General features: G+C 40.3%; 1 protein-coding gene across 4 annotated transcripts in view; it reads right to left on the bottom strand.

Moving 5' to 3' along the window:
- Positions 1-16,664, bottom strand: part of RNF38 (ring finger protein 38) — a 79,173-nt gene that overhangs the window by 23,760 nt on the left and 38,749 nt on the right. For 2 of the 4 annotated variants that reach the window (XM_033172770.1, XM_033172769.1), the window contains exon 2: positions 10,047-10,117. Coding sequence is in view for 1 of the 4 variants with exons in the window: in XM_033172774.1 (XP_033028665.1) it covers positions 94-96 (3 nt within the window). In the remaining 3 variants the exon portion in view is untranslated. Of the gene's footprint in view, positions 1-93; positions 180-10,046; positions 10,118-16,664 lie in introns of those variants that run through there. The other 2 variants (XM_033172774.1, XM_033172772.1) reach the window with 2 other exon arrangements.

The raw sequence follows: 16,664 nt of genomic DNA, 5'->3' as shown, positions 1-16,664 counted from the left end.
GGCAGCATTCGCCAAGCCCGCCGCCGCCACCACCTCCGCCGCTCTCCATGATGCTACAGCCCCGCCCCCTCCCTTTGGAACCCCTCCACCTACCATTCGGCCAGCAGGGATACAGTGACGTAACCTGAATTGACTTCTCGGCTTACCAATCGCGGTTGCCAAGCTGCCCAGCCCGCCCGCGAGCCCTCGGGCTCCGCCTCCTTTTTTTTCTCTCCCCCCTCCCTCCGCCCGCCCGCGTCTTCCTTTGTTTTAGCTCAGTTACGCGGAGACCACCACACAGGGTAGGTCTGCTTTACGTCAACGCGATGACGCAGGCAGCAAAGACACGCACGCGCGGTTTGTTGTTTTTGGTGTTTTTTTTTGCGGCGCCTGCGCACGTGGTTACAGAACAACCCTTCCTGTATCGGCTCTTTCCTTTAAGGGAGGCGGAGCCGAGGCCGCTTTTTAGTTTCAATTTGTAGCTGCTGCTTCCTCCCACCCGTTCCCTGCTAGGCCCACCTGCTTGGGCTGCAAGTACAGCAGCTCCCCTTCTTCCAGATGGAGCCTCCACGTCGACAGCAGTATAGCTTTGAGTTAACAGCTGCTGGAAGACGAACAGCGAGGGTTGCTTCCTTCGTGGCCTGTTTTCTGAGCAGGCAGGAGGCGGCTGACTGGAAACATAGAACCGGAGTACATGAACGTTTTGCCTTACGAGGCGAGGGTTGAAATCTAAGCGGAGGGAGCACTAAACCCTGCCTTAAATCTCAAAAACCGATTTTTAAAAAGGCTATAGTGCAGTACACGGTAATTCTCAGTCTTTACAGTAAATATGAAAGGAGGGGGAGGGGAGAGAGAAAGAGACACCTTGACAGTGCGACAATGAGAGCTGCTTAGAGTGATAAATTCAGAATTCAAGAGAGCAAACCCCCAGCTCTGTTTAGCTCCCTCAAAACCTTCCTCACGCCCATTGTCCCTTCAAAACACCAGAACATCCTACCAATCAGATTAGGCAACTGATTAAATAAACATAGGGCAAACTGTCTTAATGGGAAGGCAAGGAAACCCATCTGCTTTTATAGTAATTACTATCTAGATACAGCAGGCCAATTTCAGAATTTATTTCCTCATTGGGTGGTCCTAGATTAGCAACTGTTGCTAAGCCTAGCACCATATTTTGACAGGCAAAGATTCCCAAAGCGATTTTTTAGAGACACTTTCCCTTGTTGAGTAGGTGCATCAGAAAGACACTAGGGTAATACGGCCAATAGTGATTCCAACAAGCTTTAAGGTTCATTCTACAAAACAATGTCCTAAGAAACATAGATGGGGGGGGGGGAATCCAACAGTCACATTTAAAAGTATTTTACTCTTTAAATTAGATCCTATTGTTGATGCTTTTATGAGTTCTAACCTATTATAAATAGGGTATTGGGGGGGGGGGGGTTACATGGTCCTAGACTGGCTTTCATGTGTGAACCCAAGAATCAACAGAGCCATGACAGGTAAATGGTCTTAAAAGGACAGCATTGCTATAAAGGGTATAACAGAAATCTGGTAGAATGGAGAGAACTCTACAGAAAGGACTCACTGTTGCTCTGTATGTCAGAAAGGACACCAAGGCCAGTAAGCCAGAAATTCTAAAAGGGGAAGATTCCTCCATAAAATTGTTTTGGGTAGTGATACCAGGTCCCAAAAAATTATTAATGTGAACATGCTATCAACCTCCTGATCAAAATGCTCAGAGATTTTGAGATGAAAGCTGAAATCAGTGAAGCATCCTAAAGAGGAAATGTTGTAGTAATGGGAGCCTTTAACTAGCTTCATATGGACTGGCTACATATGTGTTCCAACACTAAGATAAAAAAATTCTAGATATCTTAAGTGACTGTGCCCTAGAACAGCGGTTCTGGTACTGACCAGAGGGGCAGCAACCTGGACTTCAGCTTGAGTGGTGCCCAAGACCCGGTGTGAGATATAAGTGCTGTCAAACCAACTGGGAGCCATTACCATTGTGCTATTAAATTAAATATACATATAAATGGCCAATTGAAAAAATAATAATTCAACACAGTCACATTTGACTCCAAAAATGAGGGTACTAGTAAAATCACAGGAGAATAATAATAATATAAAATTTTACTTATACCCCACTCTCCCCAGCCAGGACCAGGCTCAGGGCGGCTAACTTCAAAATATACAATGCACCAAAAACATAAAGTCGAACAATTGATTAAAATACACCTTAAAATCAGATTAAGATCAGAATAAAAACAGATGGCAACCCACAAGTCACAACTATAGGGATTGGGAGCACTAAGTGCTCACCAGGCCCAACTATCTGTGCTGGTCCCATGTGAGCCGGTGGTGAAGAGTTAGGGAGGCCACTTTCATGGAGGGTCTTTTATAAAAAGAGGAGGTCAGACTGAAGAGAAGAGAAATATACTTTTCCATTTCCCTTCCTGCAATACTTTCCTCCACTGAGCTAGGATAAGCCAATCATGTCTGTCTATTTTTCGAAGTACTTTAGGCTGATGTATTTGCTTCCCAGCTGCATTTTTAAAGCTCAACCTCAAGGCTAATTAATCAGCAAGTTTTAATCAGCAATTTTCACAGTGACATTATTTTATGCAAGTAAGTAATGGTGGCTGTGGCTGCCCCCTCCAAGAGAAGCACCAATACAAAACTCATGAGGATACAAGACTGATAACAGATAAAAAGCAGTTAAGTGCAAACACCACCACCACCACACAATGGGGTAGTTGAAAGGAGATAGATTTTTTTAAAGCAATTTGCCCAATTTGACTTAAAGGCTTGGATGTTTCCCTTGATTTTAATAGAATGAAAATGTATATAGATACAGCATAGGTCAAAAGACTGAGCACTCAAACATTACAAAATAACAGATTTGTTCAAGAATCATATATATTGTATCTTTAACTAAGACCACAAAGTTTTGAAATTATGTTTCGATAACAACCATAATTGGGACTGGGGAGAGGCAGAGCAGCAGATCCACCACAACACCCCAAGCTCTTCTGGCTCACACCAGTGAGGGCAAAAAATGGTGGGTGGTGGTTGCTCTGATCTTTTTTTTCTCCCCCCCCCTTCTATTTCAGATCCATGGATCCATGGGGCTTTGGCAGGAGCATACATAGGGATTGGTTAGGTTGGCCCCCACTAAGGGCCCAGGCAGGCACATAAATTGTGCCTCTCTACTCTGGCTCAGAGTGGCTAGGACTCCACCCATCTGTGTTCTGGGGCCACTCCTCTGCTTCTCTGAGTGGCTAGGCAAGGAATGCAGGCTCTTCCGGGCACCTCAGCAGAGGAATCTGGCTGCTGGCATGGGCTGCCAGAGGAAGGCAGGCAGGCAGATGGAACAATGGAGGAGGAGAGGGAGGCGGAGCAGAACGGAGCCAACCCCAATGCCCACGGAGGAAGTCGCTGGTGGAGTGCAAAAGACAAAAAACAACCTTTTTCAGTTTCTTGTCCATGGTCTCTCTCGGCTTCAGAGGTGCCAATAGAGCTCCTTGCCAAGGATGCAAAGGAACCTAGGTACATCTCTGGCTGCCTGCCCCAAAATGCCCTGGTCTCCCACACTTCCTATTGCCAGCAGTAGCCTTCCACCTGCCTGGGCAAAGCCAAAGCCTCCACAGCAGTAGAGCCCTTGCAGTTGACAGAAACACCTCCCTGCCAAAAGAGAGGCCACCTCTTCTACCAGCCAGGAACCATAGAAGATTGAGAGTGCATTGAAAATGTACAAACACACAAATACTTCTTTGCCACACCAACTCACTCAAGTCAAAGGAACATCAAAATGGTTGCTGTAATTCCACAAGAGAAAACCTGGTACACAAGTAGTCAAAAATTACAGTAGCAATTTTAATATGCCTAAAAAAATTGGGACGTTTTATGTAACTGCTGAAACATGTGGTACAAAGCATACCTCATAATAGCCAGCCAGCACTAGAGCAGAGAGCAAGCCAAAAATACCAGGATAGGAGCCCGGCTTTTGTTGGCAGCTGCAACAGAACATGGCATTATCTAATGCTACTGCCAGTCACCATGGGAACCACAAGCAGCTATATTAGTTCAGGTGGAAATAAGTTGTAGTGGATAGCATAGACTGGGAAAGACCAGAAGTCAAGAAGATCAGAGCAGACATTGCTGCACTGTGGCAGTGGTGTGAAAAAGCCAGGGAAGTTCTCCCTTTGATTAAACACCAACCTAGTGCATGGGGGCGTGTTCCACTGGTCATTTTTCATAATTCGTTCAGAAATATTTAGGATTGTTCCAGATGTGGATGATTACCAGATAGGCAGGCGCATGTGTGCATGCACACATTACGCCATCTCAGCAAGTAATTTCATTGGTAAATTTGTACTTGCTCTATCAAGTGCAAATCTGTGACAAAGGTATTTTAGTACTGTTGCACTAGTATCACAGGCACCTATTGATCAGTGCCTATGACATTCACATGAGGAGCACCAAACACTCACATTTTCCCTGTTTCTGATGCTACACCATTATAAAGAAATTAAAAAAACCTTATCACTCTTCCACGCATGTACACCTCAAGGTTATTTCTTGCTGGGGTGTTGCTGAATTTGGCTAACTTCAGTAATGAAAATGCAGCAGACAGAAAAAAGACTTAATTAGGAAATGCTCTATATAATCATAAACAATTTGAAAACAATATTTTTCTCCTGAACCTTTAAAAAAATCTCTCTCACGTTTCATAGATAGAAAGCAAATAAGAGATGCCAATAATAAATATTGTCGTCCTTTCCTCTTCTCTACATCTGCTGAGTATACAGTATATCCTGAGGTAAAGCAAAGTGATACCTTCTTCCAAGAGAACAGCCCCAAACAAATTATGTAGCCGGTCACAAAACACTGCCTAAAGAAAGGGAGGCCTTTCTTTTTTTAAAGCACACTTTCTGCTTCAGTCTAACAGGACCAAAATAATAACTAGCTCCAAAAGGAATGTAGCAAGAAGCAGTGTGAGAGACATGGAAAAACATAAAAAGATGATAATATAAATTGGGGTCGGGGAACAGTGAAGAATGTCTAGGAGGAGTTTTTTGTATAATTTTTCAGCTGTAAAGTTGTGTCTGGTTTTTGAACGCTTTACTTTCAGAGTCCACTCTACACAACAAGTTTCCTGCTAAGGCATGTTCTAGGTTGCATGCTCAGCTGACATATCTTTCAGGCCTCAGCAACATCAAAGATCAACTGAGTACATGGCACACACACACGACTGATGGTGTGCAAACTGTTGCAGCTAGAAGCAATCAATATACATTTCCCCCAATGCTATGGGCACAATCTCTCTCAAGAGGTGTGGCTCCCACTCCATACTAGCCTTTAGGAAGGGTTGTAAAGCACATCTACAGTGGTACCTCGAGTTACATACGCTTCAGAGGTTACATATGCTTCAGGTTACAGACTCCGCTAACCCAGAAATAACGCTTCAGGTTAAGAACTTTGCTTCAGGATAAGAACAGAAATCGTGCTCTGGTGGTGCAGCAGCAGCGGGAGGTCCCATTAGCTAAAGTGGTGCTTCAGGTTAAGAACAGTTTCAGGTTAAGAACGGACCTCCGGAACGAATTAAGTACGTAACCAGAGGTACCACTGTATTCTGTTTGGCGTTTGGCTTGCTCTCCCCCCTGCCACTCTGCCCCCTGGTCCCAGTTGCTGTCTATTCTGTATTTTCATTTTTGTTTTAATTGTGTAAACCACCTTAAGCTTCAAAACAGCAGCTGAGAAATGTTTTAAAATAAAATATAGTGTATGTGTGTTACAGCAGAATAATGCAACCGCTGACAACATTTCTTTTTTATATGCGATACACACTTACTTCACATTTTGAATATACTTCTGCCTGATGTAAAAAAAATACACAAAATGCAGTTTCACTAGCCCTATAAAATTATTTCCTATCTGGTCTTACCTCCGGGGAACATTACTAAACAGCATTTTTGCAACTTCTTTGCCTTTTAGAAAGCAATGAAACCTGCCTCTCTGGCACAAAAATGTCATTTAATTTTAAAAAGATACACACAACAGTATTTTCATTTACAGGTTCCAAGTTATTTTATGGAGCAATAATAGTTCAGTTCTATACTGTGCTGAAATGCCAGAACTCTTAAGTCAAGTGAATATACACAGTGCTGGAAGCTACAGTTGTTAGGAGAGATGCTCATTTTCCCAAGCCTTTTTTGTCATAGACTCCCCAGCAGAATCCCCTCACTTTGCAAGCTTTGAAGGGGTTGTTGTTCAGTCGTTCAGTCGTGTCCGACTCTTCATGACCTCATGGACCAGATCATGCCTGGCAGGCATGGGGTACATTAACAAAACACAAAATCCATTTTAGAAAAGTTCTTCTTCAACCCATCCTGTAGTTGTAGGAATCATACAACAGAAGAATGCAAGAAAAGAAAAGAAAACTATCACTACTGGAAGCTAGATTATAAAATTTCTTAAATCATACTGACTGTGCTCCTTCCTGAATCAAAGTAAAGTATTTTAAGTGTGGAAAATATTTAGGCAGTGACACATTTCAATTTCCAGATAGTGCTGTTTTCCTCCTAAATATCAGAGAAAAGTTCCAAACAACACTTATATTAACTAATAGTTCAATAAATCTTCCAAGAGCTTGTTTGAAGCACTGTGCATCATCACCAAGCCAAATTAAAATGGACAGTTTGGTTGACTTTGATATAGTAACAACAGAGCCACAAAACTATCCTTGAGAGAAATAGGTCCCAAGTATCATATTTAAAACTAGGCACCTTTTACCAAGAAATCAATATTAATAATCCTTCAATCAGTTCCATGTTAATAAGAGGCTCTAAAATATCAACTGAAAAGTAAAAACTTTTGGGGGAAAGCACAGAATTAGAGTAAGGGTACAACAATGAAACTCACTGGAGCATGCTCAAATCAAGGTGCCACAACAGAGTATCTTCAGAGTTGTCATGGAAATAGAAATAATAGGGATGAAGAGGTGGCTATAAAAATCAGAACTTAAAATATTAAAGGGCAAAGTTGGTAGACACCACAAAATAAGGAAAAAATTAAGAGAAACTAAAAAGAAAAAATATTTGTAAGTCTTTTTTTTACTTCGCAGGAGTAAGAACATTCTGCAGAGCAGTTATCTAGCACAGTAATGGGAGGAAGAAAGCAGGATAAATCAGATTCTAATGTTATTGAATTGCCTTTAAAATGCAGTTATATTTGTGCCTTTCTAGGCTCTGCCTCTGTATGATCTGTAGAATATGTTGCAGAGCTTTCCAAATCTAGAAATATATTCAGATAAATTCACCTAACTTTGTAAATCCACTAGTCTAAAATCACCACCACCATCTTTTCCCCCTGTGTTCCAGAGCAGCCCTATACCCATTGCCTTTAATCAACTCTAGTTTATCTAGCGTAATACCTGTCAGTACATAACAATTCGTATGGGTAAGGCAACTGAAGGGATGTTGCTAGTGAGCTGCAAGATGTTGAAATATGGTAAATTCTAATTAAATAAACTGATAGGTAAGAGGCTCTTTAACAGGAAACCCACTTTCCTGTGGAGAATCCAGGAAGTGAAGCACAAATCAAAGAGAATCAGTGATAAGATGCGGGGTGGGGGTAGGCAGACTTCATCAGCTGCAGACACTATTTTCAGTGAAAACACTCTGTGGAGGAAAGTTTGTGTTGTTGATGCCACAAATAGAGAATAACTAATGACTGGATTTAAAACAAAGGTTAGTCAAAATAAGTGAGAAGGGAGCTGCAAACTGGAAAATGCTTAAAATAGCACATTAAAAATGTTACATGTGAAGTCACGATCACACTAAGAAACTGAAGGCAATACTCAGAAGTGAAGCTTTTCTGTCACCTGTTTTGCTTGATGCACTTAAAGCAGCAGTTTTTCAAACCTCTTTCTTTATTACAGCAGACAATTTCAGATATACTGGCCCCTAAAGCCCAAGCAGATTTCAGCTAGAAAACATGCACAAAGTCTTGAAGAATCAGTGGTACTCTTAAAAGATTCTGAGGAGTATCAGTGATGCTTCCGACATTTATTCTCCTAAGGCAACACATTAAAAGCCTAACTCTGGCTTTTTGCTGATCTCAGATCATATCTATATGTCTAACCATAAGAGATCTATTTATCCATTAGCAGCTGGGTGACTATCTAATGACCAAACCACATGGGTGGGTGCAATCACCTATCTTTCCTATGGAATCAGCAGTGAATGTCTAGGCACACACACACCACCACCACCACCTGTCCAAGTGAAAGAAAAATCAATAAATTTAAGTGGAAATATGAGGACTGATGTTATTCAAAACTCTTTTGGCATGTGTTTTACATTCTAGACCCTGGTTTACAACAAATGAATTCCATACTGATATGAAAAAGCATTTATAAATAGTTGACCAGGACTTGTACTTTCTATTAATTCTTCTTTCTAAAACCTAGTCTAACAGTGGCCAGCTTCCACACAAAATGTGATGTGAGAACAACTATATTGAGCACCCTCCCTAAAGACAACAAAATGCCACCATCGCTAATGCAGGACAAATGCTACTTCAATTGCTCTTAAAACCAAAGATGAAATTTTAAAAAGCAAAAGGTGAAATAAATGCATATTAGCATATTTAAAAATAAAGCACAAAAAGTGCAAACTCAAAAGCATCACTTCTCAAATAATAATTTCTTTTAAGTATTTATATTGCATGTGATTATTCTGGTGTGTTTTCTATGCATCTCTCTCTCTCTCTCCCTCTCTCTCTCCCTCCCTCCCTCCCTGCATCCAGCTTTATGCAATATTTTCCTCATTTTACAACTGGGCAACTAAAGCAGAAAAAGCAATCCCTCCCCACAAAGTCACCCTATTCATCACTAAGCTAAGATCTGAACCCTCTTTCAGTCCTGTCTTGAGATTCCTTGGACCCACAGTACTCAACCCCCCCCCCAAAGTGATTTCATAGCTTCTGGAACCTCTACCCCTGCTCCAACCTGAGAGAACTGTCACCTTCCCTATCCATCAGAAGAACTTGAATGGTAGGCGGTGGGGGAAGGTAGCTACCACAACCACATCCTCTTAAAATCCTTAGCTCGGAAGCAAGTAAATTTTCCCTCTCCCTTGAATGGTTGAGTGGAAGAGACACACAGAATAATTTTTACAGCTCTAAGTGAGAAGATTCTCAACTTCAGAATTTGCTGTACAGAAAATCCAAGGTGGCTAAAAACAAGACCATTTCATCTTGCAGCAGAAGAGCTGGTGAGAGAACCTTCTCATTTTAGGTCCAGGGTGTGGGTTGTGGGAAGGGGGACACCTATGCAGTTTATCCTCTCTACTGCTTCCAAGTTGCAACGACCTTATAGAGGCATACAATTTTCTCCTGTGACAGACTTATTTAATTGTAGTTGTTTTCTCCTTCCTGTAAAGCTCAGGAAGCCATGGAAATTAGTCATATAATCTGAGAAGTGTACATTAATTTATAATCTGAAAAGAGCTCCACACCAACAGTTTATGCTAACCACACATTTGCCATATTTGAAGAGTAGCATCCTTTCAGTATAGTTAAAATCTACGTAATAGGAAGCAGCTTACACAAACAACTTGTCACATTTTACCCACGACGTTGCATTGCAACCACATACCCATGTGATCTCAGTGTTTGAGGTGGGCCCAAAGTGAGTTTTGGGAGTGAAGGAAAGGAGACCCAAATATTTTCTGAATCAAAGAGAATATAACAGAAACTGAAAATTCCCACACACAACACTCCTTCATACTTTGCAAGGCAAAAGTAACCAAATGAGAGCAGCTGTACTTTGCGAGAGGAAGAAAAGAAATTCTCTGTGTACAAGTTATCACCCATCATCGCATGGGGGTGGTGGCAATAGAAAAAACAAAATGACACAAAAGTACACCGTTTTAATAAAGAGCAACATCCTCTTGAGACAAATAAGCAGTTTTGCTATAAAACTTCCAACTAAACAAGATTTTCAATTGCATAAAATTGACACTTTTAATACCTGAAGGAAACTCATTTAATTCAGTTACCTTGTCACTGTCATCAGTACAGATGTGGTCTTGATGGATTAACTGGCACTGGAAGGAAGCACCAACACCACCTGCAAGTAAAGAAAGGGGAAAATGCATTTGAAAACACAAACCATATACTCAAATCTAGCTATCATGGCTTTCGTCTTTGTGGTTTTAGGACAGGAGGAAGACATTTCTTCATGAACTGCCAAAACATTTTCTCCAGATTAACAATGTGCACTTGTTCATTGATTTAATATTTGTATTCCAAGAATACACAAGCACAAGTTAAGGGAGACATTTGTGCAATGATTACAGAACTAAGTTCTAAGATGCAGGTAACCCAGATCAGAGAATCTGCTCAGCTTTTAAGGCTCAATGGAGGGGACTTAAGGGAAAGTTGCCATTGCCTCCTTGCATAAGCCTACCTTCACAGAGTTGTTGCCAGACTAAAGTATCAAGTATGGGGTTCTTAGAAGATACAGTACAAATGTCAGCAGATAAATAACCAAGTGTCATGCCTCTCGTGAGTTTCTCAAACTGCTATGAATTTAACAGTGGCCAATTTCATTTCCAATTGACAATTTTGATGTAACTACTTAACCCAGATTGAGCCAAAGAGCACAGAACCTCTGCCATTTATTCTCCCTCGGCTTTTCAATAAAAGTCTATTCTCCTGTTTCCTTTGTCACTTTCTAAGGTGTTTCTATAATAAAATGGGGTGGGTGCACAACAAGAGGTTGGTATGTGTTTTACTGCCAAAACATTAAGATACACGTATATATGCAGTGGTGGAAAAAGGCTCATTTACTTTTTAAACAGACACTAAAGCAGCTTGGATGGCAAGGCAAAACAAAATACCTTTACTGATTTTAATGTATGTTTTTATTCTATGTGTATATATGCACTTAACAGTATTAGTAAACTTGTGCTGCTTAAAAATACAATGTATATTTCCTGAAATGACTAAATATAAAATCCTACAGGATACTGTCTCCACTCTTTCCTCTCCCCTTTCCTCTATAGCAATACATAAATGTAATGTAGAATGCTTTACTCTTCAATAATTGCATAATATGCCTTTTATCAGTACCCTTTGCTTTTTCTGTTTTAACAATTCTTTTATTTTTTTCTTATTCTGTACCCTTTTCAAAACAATATTTTATGCATGTAAAAAGCATGATGTTTTGATACTGTATTTTCTCTTTAAAATTAAAGTTATTTACAAAAAAAAAACCTTACTATGGGATAAAATCACCGCCCCCGCCCCCGGTAATACGTACTATAGATCTCAGTGGGGCTTACTTCTGAGCAGGCATCGATAGCAAAGGTGAGCAACCTTTTTTCAGTTAAGAGCTGGAAGGGATAATCTGTGAAAGGCCATGCAGCGGGCAAGGCCAGAATGAGTGGTGGTAGGTAGGGCCACCCCTTGCCCTCTTCCTCTTTCTGCACCACCCCTTCTATCTTCCTTAGACGAGGAACAGAGATCTGAATTTATAAACTAGCATAGGGATTCTGAAATTAGGCAAAGGACTGCACGAAATCAGATTCAGGGTCACATGCCTACCCCCATCTATAGGACTGCTCTGAAAGTTGGCAATATGCCTCTTCCTTTTTGCATAAGATCAGCTCAAGGCAAGTGGCAATAAGATCTAATGAAAACACATTGTATGCTGGAAGGCTGTAATAGACAGTTATGTACATCTTGTGTGTTACACAGGTCAGGTTAGATATTTAACAGAGATTACAAATGTGTGGGAGAATAGTAGCTACAAGGATAGGCAATTTTATTATAATACTAAACACAGAACTTTAATACTGAAGCACACTTTCTTCTCTGTGGCAATCTGTATACAGTATACTTACTTTATTCGGTCACAGACCAGCATAAAACAAGATATTTGCATTTATAAAAACAATGTAAAAACAATGTAAAAAATATATGTTTAAATGGGTACTCATTACATGATGAGGGCATATTCAACATATCCAGTATACAGTATATAAAAACCTATTGGAGAAGTTAGACCAGTTCTGAACTGCATGTGTATGTTCATCCTTTGAAGACACACACACACACATACACACAACTACAGAACAGCAAACCCCAAAGCCATCAACTTGAGGACAACTGCATAAATATTAAGAGGTGTGGGCAAAACATAGCCAGTACCTGTCATTGATATGGCTTCTTTGAACTGAATCTGTTGCCAAGGTATTATTTAAAAGAAAGTATTTAGATTGTCATATCCTTAACACTACATTTGTGACAATCTAATTCTTAGAGACCAAAGTTTTGGGTCCATGCTGGTTTCCCCAATATCATAGTGTAAATGACGTGGTCTTTTCCTGGACCACCTAATGTCATAAGCTTTCAAAATGTTTAAATCTAGATGCTATAAGCCACTCTTCTTGCTTTGAATACTTATGCCTGACAAGAATTTCCCTGTAACGTGAGAAAGCTTACACTCCCAGCACACTGAAAATTATACAGACTGTTAAACAGATTTTACCAGAACATTCTTCCAAGTAAGTACAGTATCCTTCCTCCCAAAACACTTTGTTTTACATACACTTCCTATATAGGCACCCTCACTATATTGTTTTAGATCCCTGCTGAAAACCTCTTTACTGTATTTCAGAAAACCTACCCAGACATATAATTAGTTGTCTATATTTGTTTTGAAAAGATTTTCTGATTTTATCCATTTTTTGTTGATAATAATTTTATGTATACTTGTGAACAGCTCTGATGATTTTACGTATTAATAATTTTATTATGTACACTGCCCTGAGAGTTTTCCAGTTGAGCAGTCTATCTCTCAAAGCATGGCTTTCACTTTGTGTGCATTTTTGTTTTCTTCAACTGCACTTAATTTCAAGTATTTTAAAGAACTATTTCAACCTAACTGTTGAAGAGGAAAAGGAACGTGATGCTTAAAAGGAGCCCTTCATGCTTTTCTCCACCCATACACTTGAAATGCCACTGCTAGCCCATGAAGCTGAAAAAAATAGCTTGTAGAATGTCCCACAGCAATTGCTACTAGTCGTATTATGCCACAGAAATTCTTTTGGTTTGGAGTTCCCTTCCCTTCCCTACATCACTGCTCTTCCCCCCTCCTTTTCCTCCCTGATCAGCATGAAGTATGGAAAAACAGTGTTCTGTTATGAAGCCACTATTCTGCATTCAGTAAAAACATGTCCAGCCCTACCCAGTACTTGGCCTCTGGATGTTTGTTCATGGACTACCGCCAGTTCACATCATTTGAAGCCTGAGCCACCTCACTAGCAAACTAGCTGGCTTTACCACAGCTACTGGAGCACAGTTCTTGTCACGGCTGCACAAAATATACGGGGACACAACAAGCTGCTTCTGGCAAGCCCAAGAGCTTGCACATGCCCAGTGGGATTTTGGCCTTGTTTTTCTTCAAACAGTTTATTCCCATCATGCCGTATCACAAGCTGCTTTTGCAAGTCCCCTCAATATTAGGAACAAAGCTTGATGTGCAACAAGGAGAGCTGCAGTTTGAGAAACAAATGTCCAAAGCCCCCTTGAATGCAGCAAGCCACTTTCCATGTTCTCTAGATCCTGACTGCTGTCTTTCAATGAGTGTGGTTCCACCTTATTATTTATAAGTCAATGTTACGGCTTCCCATTCAGAATACAGTACTTAACATTTTTCCCATTCAGGCTACAGGAAACTAGTTCCCCAGTGGATCCTGGAGGGCATTCCACAGTTTGGGGTGGTGCCTTCCACTTTCCCCTTATGATTAAGCAAGTTCCTTGTCACATTTGATACTTATTTTGTAGCCAGATTCTCTTTGTTAGCTCTGCTCTGAAGACTTACTGGGTACATAGAAAGCTATTTTATAGTGAGTCTGACCAATGGACTATCTAGGTCAGTACATGCAGGTCTGGCTTACCAAAACAATGCTTTCCCTGGAAATAATCTGTTAGGCAAGCATTCACATAGCAAGTTGACAATTTCCTATTTCTAATTGATTCCCAACCACGGAATTTTGACACCCAAAAGCAAAAAAAAACACAACAAAAAAATGGGAAAACTCAAAAAATGCTCTGATTTGTCCGATCGCTCCTCCTCCTTTGAATTTGGTTCATGAAACAAAGCCAGACAGGACAAATATTTATGAACAAGTCAGGTGAAAAGAGGAAAAGAGTTGTCTTGTGTTGACAAATTACATCAGAAGTTTTACCAATTTATGTCTGCGATGAAATGGACTCTGGATATACAAAAGCTTATGACACATAAAACTGTGAGGTGCTACAAAACAGTTGCTTTTATTTCAATGCACTTCAAAAGTCTTATTTATTTTACTGTCTGTTCACATATATTCACATTAGTGGCTTGAAATTGAGTGAGAATTCTGGCAGAGATAAAGGAGGGGAGAGGTAATTAAGTTTGAGGGAGAAAGTGTCTGCAGTAGTCCCCCTTTGCTACTTCAAAGCACCCCCTGTTGCAGGCATTTTGCAAAAAGGAGGGAGGGATTTGGGTGTAGCAGAATGAGCAGTTTCCCCCAGTTACTGTATATCAAATATGGATAAGATTTGCTGTGGAACACTCTTCCAAAAGAGATTCAGCAGGCACTCTTACTTTTGACTTTCAGGTGTCTCTTGAAGGCTGTTCTTATAACAGTAGTTGTATAAATTTTTTATTACCCAGTAGTTTAATCATTTAAATTATTTGTCTTGTTTTTAAATGGTTTTAAATGGTATTTTATGTCTTTATGTTGTACACAACACTGATATTTTATGATGACAGAAATACTTTATAACCAGTGGTGAGATGGGTGGTGACAACCCACGCAGGATCACATTTCTCCCCTACAGGAGAATGGGGATTTTAGAACAGCATAAGGAAAGTTATGCATGTAGGTGTGTGTGTGTGGCTGCCAGGGGTGGGGGGAAGAAGAGAAACTGAAGGCTGAACTAGAGAGAGCTAAATTAGACATGATCAAAGCTTACATATCCTCAGTGGAATTTTTGACATTATCTCGTCAAAAGCAGACCCCCCCCCCCATTTCATACCACGAAATACTTGGGAAACTACCTTCCAATGGGTGATTCCTATTTAACAAACAGAACTCCCCTGCAGTACACTTATAACGATCAAAATGTATTTTTAATGCTCTGACTTTCAAACATTCACACAGGGTGAGGAAACATTTGTATTGTTGCCCATGTGCACAACTCAGCTGTCAAGCACCATCTGTGAAAGCCACATCTATGTTGCAGTACAACCATTCTGTATTTAGGTGAGCAGAAAAAGTTTATACTATTTAGAATTTTGTCTCCACTTGACATTTTCAAATTTTATATTTATAGTTTTAATTTAATTAAGAGAAATTAACAATGAAAAGATGAACACAGTCAAACATAATAATACAAAATAGAAAATTCTTTCCAGTAGCACCTTAGAGACCAACTGAGTTTGTTCTTGGTATGAGCTTTCACACGAAAGCTCATACCAAGAACAAACTCAGTTGGTCTCTAAGGTGCTACTGGAAAGAATTTTCTATTTTGTTTCGACTATGGCAGACCAACACGGCTACCCACCTGTAACTGGAAATACAAAATAGCACCTTCTTTTATGTACATTTATGTTGAATGGGAGAGGGGGGATGCAGCTGGTGAACCAGACCACTCCAGCATTCATTCATGCAAGTATCTATAGATGGAGTTCATACGGTATATCTGAAAACGTCCCATACATGTATTTTACATTTTAACCAGCTGGCTGCCTCTTTTAATAATGGCAAAAATAATAATCCAGAAAACTATGCTCTGTGCTCCCATGAATCATCTCCTCACCTTGAACACTGTCATAATAAACTCTACAGAAGAGCCTCTTCTGTTAAAGGAATGTCCTGGTCAAGTGGCCCAGACAAAATATGCCATAGCAATAGAATGCACAGTTCAAAACAGGAAACTGACAATTATTTTTATCAGTACATACAGACTTTCCTTCTAGCAGTTATAACATTAGCTCAGGGGACCTCTAACTAACTTGCCATATAACAGCAATTCAACCCTGTTCAGAAAACAAGCTACAAACTTCCCCAAATGTGGACAGCTAGAATTGGCTTCATAGGCAAAAATTAGTTTGACTGTGGACATAGATTCATCAAAGGGGGAGGGAGAAGTACTCTAAATAGGCCAGAGGACTCTGGGGGAAAATGTAAAAATAGAGGAATGGGTGAACATTGTTATGATGCAAGGAAATAATCAGGAAAGTACTGGTGTAACGTAAAAAGAACTGATTGAAGGCAAGAACTGATGTGGACATTACTCCAGCTGCAGAAACATTGAGGGTCTCTAGGGACATAGGGAAGTGTCTTATACAGAGTCAGACCATTGGTCTATCTAGCTCTATTGTCTACACATGCACTGGCAGTGACTCTCCAGGACTTTAGACAGCAATTTCCCCCTGCCTATCTAGAGATTCACTTTAGATATTCATTAACTTCTGGCAATACTTCAGAGTGCTAGTTTTAGTTTACAAAGACCTAAAGGGTCTAGGACAGGGTAATGAAGAACTGCCTTCTCCCATACAAGCCCATTGACTAAGCCAACCAATCTTTCTCAAGTTTTCCCTGCCTTCAGAAATCAGGTTAGTC

This window comes from Lacerta agilis, chromosome 16 (genome assembly GCF_009819535.1).
Source record: "Lacerta agilis isolate rLacAgi1 chromosome 16, rLacAgi1.pri, whole genome shotgun sequence".
NCBI lineage: Eukaryota > Metazoa > Chordata > Lepidosauria > Squamata > Lacertidae > Lacerta > Lacerta agilis.
The sequence above is the reverse complement of the archived record's forward strand: the minus strand, read 5'-3'. Positions and strand labels throughout refer to the sequence as shown.